Source organism: Malurus melanocephalus, unplaced genomic scaffold (genome assembly GCF_030028575.1).
Source record: "Malurus melanocephalus ecotype Western Australia unplaced genomic scaffold, MMel_1.1 scaffold_681, whole genome shotgun sequence".
Taxonomy (NCBI): Eukaryota; Metazoa; Chordata; class Aves; order Passeriformes; family Maluridae; genus Malurus; species Malurus melanocephalus.
Window position 1 is genome coordinate 193,724 of NW_026623913.1, and position 6,622 is coordinate 200,345.

Sequence of the window (6,622 nt, forward strand, 5' to 3'; positions counted from 1 at the left end):
TAGTGGATTTGTTGCCCTTTGCTTTAAMAGCCCAGAATGAAAAGGTGATTCCTCCACAGAACTTTTGCTTCAGTGCCAAACCTGCTGTTTCACAGGAGCTGAAAGTCCTCTCAAAGAAGATTCATCACAGTTTTGTTCCTCTCTGTAACTGCAGAACTGGAAAACCTCTCTATGAATCTCATGGATCTGTGTTGCTATGGGAGGGGAGCTCCCAGAACAGCTTCTGTGCTCCCCCAGGGATAAGGACAAGAGCATGGCTCAGAACCCAACACACGTACAAGTGTGGAGGAAGGAAATGTCACTTCCTGATTCTTATCAGAAGAAAGCTCTGTCCATGCAGGACATAACACAAATCTCACAGTATCTGCCCGACTTCCAATTAAAAGCAGTTTCTTAACACCTTCCTAGACACAGAAAGCAGGGAAGGAAAGGCCTCAGGGTAACAAGTTCTGAACCAACACAAACCAAAGTCTGTCTGAGCCCAGAGAAGCAAACCAGACAATTAAATCAATTGGAAACAGTAATTCCTAATCCACAATTCCAAAAAATTTGATGTTTTTTCCCATCACTCTTGGCTCCATCATAGAACAAAGCCAACTCTCTTGGGAGGGAGGAATCTGTCATGGTGTTGCTGGTCTGTCTGGGCTATTTTTAGTCAAATCTGGCATTCCTAAAAAAACTCAAGCTGCTTGTGTACTCAGGAAGGGGAGAGGAAATGCTGTGCATGTGCACATCCACATTCCACACAGGAGCAGGACACAGCATCTGCCTTGGAGCAGGGAAGTACGGCTGGGTCAACACGGAGCCCAGGGAAAACAGCAAAAATTGTTTCTTTTTCACCAGGCTGAGAATGCAGGAAGTGAGGGCAGCACTGCCCTGAGCTGGAGGGGGAAACCAAAGGTGTCTGCAGTGGTTGGGAGGCCAGAAAGATCCAAGGGCTGGGTGGTGTCACCGACAGGCTGAAGGGATGCAGCTCCTGAGTACAGCAATGAGGAGAGGCCACTGAGAAGGCAGCAWCAGCCAGGGAGTCCTGGAGGTGTTTTCAAGGCAGAGAACTTGGGGAGAGCAGGACAAACGCCCCAAGGGAAGGGCCAGGAGAAAGCTCAAGGTTCAGGAAGAGGCAAAAGGCATAAGGAGCATTTGCATGAATGGGCTGATGTTTGGGACTTTTAACCAGGCACGAGGGGGAGGAGTATGGAGAGCACATGGAGAAGCTGATTTAGAGCAGGGCACAGCACAGATCCCACTGGAAGAGACAGAGCTGTTGTGCTGAGTCATTTCTTCCTTCCCGAGGGGTTTTTACTCCKTTTATGACACACCAAATCCCTATTTCTGTACTGAGCCTCTCTGTGAAAAGTGATGCTGAATTTGGCTAATTGCAGGTGGCAGAAARCAAACCCAGGCTGGGCTGAGTGTTCCTGCAGGATGAGCACCAGGGAAGCACYACAGATGCTGCTGCACATTGGGCTGTTTGCTCAAACACAGCTTTGGGTTTGTGGCTGTATTTACAGCCTGGGGGTCGTAGCCTCACATCCCCTCTCCCCTATTTCTGCACGTGTCACACAACTTCTACTAAAATGTTTTCAGGACTGAGGTCAGTGCCCTGTGCCCAGCTCAGCCTCCTCACACCTTTTCCAAACAGGACCCAGCCAGRCCCAGATGAGGTTACCAAAAAGTAAGAGGAAAAAGAAATCACTGCTGAGAAAAGGTGAACAAGCAGTTACAAATTCCTGGTTTCCATGGAACCAGTAATGGGATTTACTCTTCTCCCCATCCCATGAACCTCCAGCAGCACAAGCACGTGGAGAATCTCAGAGAGAAGGAGAAGCAGCGGTGCCAAAACCATCTGTAGCATAAGTCAAATTGCTGCCTGGACAACGTGCACTGCTTTCCCAGGATTGGACTGCAGAGCCTTCAGATGCTTCCCTGCAGTGGGAATGATGGAAGCTGGGAATTCATGGCTGGGCTCAATGATATTAAACAAACGTCTTTCCCAACCTAACGATTCTCTGTCTCTTTACATCTGTGTGTGGATATATGCAAAATCCTCAGTGTGAGTGTCATCATTGCTGGGGAACTTCAACCAGAGAGGAATGGAGAGCCTGGGACAGGGTGAGGATYCCTTCAGGGCTGTGGGTTCTCCCAGACTCGGGGCTCACAATCCCCAGGCTGGTAAAACTGCTCCCCATCCCTTCATTACTTCAGACAACTTAGAAGAGCACAATTTCTGCCTCTTCTTCCAAGGATTTATGGCAATATTTGTACAACACTTTAGGTAATTCTGGTTTTTCCTACTGTTCCTTTCCACTGCTGAGATTATCTCCAACCCTCCTGGTTTTGCCAAGTAACAGAATGTGTTTGAGGCTCCTTCCACAGGCTCTCCCATCAGCCATAACTTTGGAGACCAGCAGAGGATGTGATGCTGCAAACCCCTGTTCCCCCAGCCTCACCCCGTGCCTGAGCTGGCACAGACCATTCCATCATATCAGCAGCAGCCAAAAATTCCACAGTATGAAGCCTCTTCTGGATCTTGTGTGGAAAGCAGCTACACTCCCTGGCTCTACTCTTGATTGTTCCCTTGTGGGGACAAATCTTCTGCCAGACAGGTGGGAACTGGCKGTGGCAAGGGTGAGAAAACAAGTTCCACTGGGGATGTTTGGAACAGGAGCCAGTGGTGGCCATGTCTCTGGGCTGGTGGCACCAAACTGCAGCAGTGATGAGGAGCTCCTGGAGAGGGCCCTGCTCTGCCCTGGGAATCACAATGTGCTGGTAACAAGGAGCCACTGCACACCAGGAGCAGGGAAAGAGCCAGGATCCCCAGCAGTTTCCAGGGCCTGCAGTTAACATTTGGAGCTACCCAAGATTGTCTCCATTGCTGCCTTGGCTGTTCCTCCCCGTTTATTCACTGAGATGTTTCACACAGCTTTGCTACAGAAGAGGCTTCCTCTAATGTGATAAAGGTGAGGAACTTCAATTAGCTTTGTTCACTCAAAAAAAAAAAATTCCTGAGACGGACTAAAATCTTCGCTTTTATAAAGAATACACCAGAAGAATTTCTTTGGCACTGCTGSTAGCTCAGGCCACAGGACTCTAGAATCACGTTTCCAAATCTTTCCAGCAACTCAATGGTGTTAAATTAAGTGAGTAATTAATTGTGCAACTATACCCTGCAACAGCAATCAAAGAACACTGTTGAGGAGACATGAATCCAAGCACTCATAAACCAGAGGAAAGCCTGGAATCTGGCTGCCTGTTCTTTCTCCAGAGCTTCTGTGCATAATAACACCCCRTCAGGCTCTATAAATGCTGACTGTTTTTCCCTGAGACAGCTGCCTTGCCTGGAATGGAGGATGCTCCACAAAGGAAACAGCTTTTCAGTGTTATCCTYATTTATCAGGGCTCAGCCAATGCCTTATTTCTCATTCCAGCCCTGCTCTAGAACCAGAAATTCCTTCCTAGGCCTTTTCCTGTTCTCCTCACCACTGCATGGAGTCAGTCAGGACTGCCCAAACCCTCAACACCCATGATTTTACAGGAGGGGAACTGAGGAGCAGAGCTCTGAAMTGTGGGGTTTGGCAGCAGCCTCTGGCACCTGCAGCCAGGGAAGGGAGCAGCTGCACATGCAGGGAGTTTGGACAGCAAAGGAGCTGAGCCAGGAGTGCAAATCCAGCAGGTCCAGCATGGCAGGGGCAGGAGGAAGATTCAACAGATTTTATTGCAATATATCAGCACAGAGACACAGAAACAACAGCCCTGCCTGGGAGGAAAACTTCATCCTTCTGTCATGTTGCAACAAATCTGACAGCTCTGAGTACCCTCAAAYCTTCACCTGAACAGAACCAATACCAGACAGGGACCAGGCTCACCTGTGTTTGCAGWAAAGGTTTACAAGCTCCTAAAATCAAGGTAAACTTGTGCTATTTTGCAAGAAAAAAAAAGAAGCCTGGACATTAGGTACAGTATAGCTAGAAAATTAATAGACTGTTTAATAGACATGGAGACTTTGTACTGGAGGAAAACTGTGCTTTGAATGTAGGATGTCAGCTTGAAGAATGAAGTCATGTGGATCCACGTATTTCCAGTGGTTGGAATCTACTTTTTCTTTCCCACAAGTGTTTCCTTGTTTCCCATCAATTAGATATAAACCAACCCTTGTAGAGAGGACTTTTTCTTCTGGCCATCCTGCACACAGCCCTGCTTATYTATCCACTGTGCTGCCTGAGGACTTTGCTTCTGTTAAAGAATAATAAATTAATTCATTCCTTTCCTCCAGGAATGTCAGCATATTCTCAGAATTGCAGAATCATAGACTGTCCTAAGCTGGAAGGAACCCACAAGGATCATCAAAGCCCAGTTTCTTCTCCTGTCCTCTACATTTTTTTATCCCACTTAGGTGACCTCCTTCCCAACCAGCAGCATTTTGTCCATCTCACTTAAAGCATCTTCTCCCTCCCTCTCTGCTTTTTCCATCTAAACTTCCCTTCCACTTCCTCTCCCCTTTCTCTAAATCCAAATAAACCCACTTTGTTCWTGTCCCCTGAGAGAGGCTGATTCATGATTTGACATCAGCAGCTGCTCTCCTGGCCAGACCCAGCTTTAATTGMCACATTCCAGCTRCTGCCAGCAGCACATGTCCCATGTCCCYTCTCCTATCCTGGGAGCTGGGGCTGGCAGCAGGAAGAGAACATGCCCAGTTGTGCCTTCAGAGGCAAAAAGGGCGATACTGAATTTAATCAGTTATTCCTCAGAGTGCAGCACTGGGATTCACACAAGGGAATTGAGACAAATGAAGGAAGAGATGTAGGTTAAAAAAAAATAACTTGGTTTAGGTTTTGGGTTTATTCTGGAGCACTGAAGGAAGAAAAAAGGCAATTCTAGGAGTATGTTCAGAGCAAGGTTTTTGTCCAGCCCTGATCTTGTGGGCACCTCCATGGACTTGCTCTGCTCTGACCCTGCCCCCACCTTCCAGAATGTTCAGCCCACCTGAGGCTCACGTGACAATTCTAGAGTGCCATGTTCAGACTGACACTGCTGGGGTTACCCTGCACAGCAAAAGGAACGGGGTTTGGACCTGAGACAAAGCCCTTCCAACTCAGGGTCTTTTCCCATTTAACCAAGGCCAGAGTTCAAAGAGTGACTCCTGACCTTGTGAAGCAGCACCTGCTCACCCTGGGCACTCAGGATTATCCTCCCCAGTGCAGCAATCCCACCTCTGCCCCAAGGCAGGCCGAGGGTGCTGGGGAGCTGTTCCAGAGCAGATGGGGCTGTTCCAGAGCTGCTGCCTCACTCCCTCACTCACTTCAGCAGCACTTGGGAGGTGGAGGCGACAGCAGCTAAAGCCCAGAACAGTCTTCAGTGCACTCTGACACCTGTGAAGGTGGGAAAGACAAACTTATGGTTACAGAGAATATAGACCTTTATTCACGCAAAATGCATCCACTTGCATCACTGCCTGTTCTCCAGGCCACTGAGACATTCCCAGCTTAAGAGACAGGCTGGTTCTACTTTACAGAAGTGGAGCCATCATTCTGTTTTCCCTGATGACACATCAGCAAAGCTGGCAAAGCAATCCAGAGGGGGTTTGTTCAGCACAGAGAACTTCTCTTTACTGGTCTGGGCAGTTCTGCACAGCATATTATCTACACAAGGACAAAAGGACTCCAAACACACAGACAGCTGGGATTCAAGTGTCTCCAATTCCCACATAAGTCAAACCCAGGATTTTTGGTATTAAGACACTTGAATCCTGGTCTKGATTCCAATCCTTCTCCCAGTATCCATTTGGTTGTTTAATATAATAAGCAAAATCCAACAGTACTTGTGAAGGATAAGYGTATTTTGCCAAAAGCAACAGTGACGTGGGGAAAGCTGGCTWGGGAAGAATGTATTTGTGAGGAAATAAGCTTAGTCAGTCTGACAGGGAGTYGTGGAGCAAGTGCACTGTGTGTAAATAATTTCCTGCGAGTGCTGATTTCCCCTGCTTGTGCATAACAGACTTTATTCCAGTCAAGCTCAGGACCASTAATTTGGAAGCAATTCTGATGGACAGAGAGCAAAAGGAGAATTTAATGGGTTTGTGTCCAAAGGTAACCCAACAATAACCACAATCTAGTGGAAAACTAAAATAAACTCTATAAAACACTTGCAGAAAAAAACAAGTATCTCTGCTGCTGAAACCAGCTCATCTATTTTTGGAAAACTGCCTTGCCCAGGAAGCACTTCCCAGCAAGCGGAATTATGCAACCCCRAGAGGAAAAATACCATAAATCCCAAGTTCTTTGCAATTCCTTTTGGTCAATTCCACGCTTGAGCCCCCACCCCCCAAACTGGAAAACCTGCAACATCTCAACCCCAGGAACTGATGCTGTGTGACGGACACACATCAGCTGTACCCTGCCAGGCCACGGCGTCCAGGGAACTCCCAGCTCTGACCAACCTATTAGAGTGGGATTAATTAAYGGCTCAGTCATCAAAGTCGGGGATGTCGTCGTAGGAGTAGCCCCGGTAGCCCTTGGAGGCGTAGTAGGCGATGCGCAGGTGGTAAAAGCCTGGCAGGAACACCAGGATGCCGATGATCAGCACAGGGATGGCCCGGTCTGTCTCCTGCAGGGAAAGAGCACAG

The 6,622-nt window shown here is 47.9% G+C and overlaps 1 protein-coding gene across 2 annotated transcripts in view; it reads right to left on the reverse strand.

The window, feature by feature from the left end:
• Positions 1–3,696: 3,696 nt before the first annotated feature.
• The window catches only part of TMEM230 (transmembrane protein 230), a 7,095-nt gene continuing 4,169 nt past the window's right edge, over positions 3,697–6,622 (reverse strand). Inside the window, exons 4-5 of one of the 2 annotated variants that reach the window (XM_057384039.1) lie at positions 6,437–6,603; positions 3,697–5,369 (exon numbers count right to left, since the gene is read on the reverse strand). In XM_057384039.1, the coding sequence (XP_057240022.1) occupies positions 6,463–6,603 (141 nt within the window). In that variant the 3' untranslated portion in view covers positions 3,697–5,369; positions 6,437–6,462. Of the gene's footprint in view, positions 5,370–5,971; positions 6,604–6,622 lie in introns of those variants that run through there. The other variant, XM_057384038.1, reaches the window with a different exon arrangement.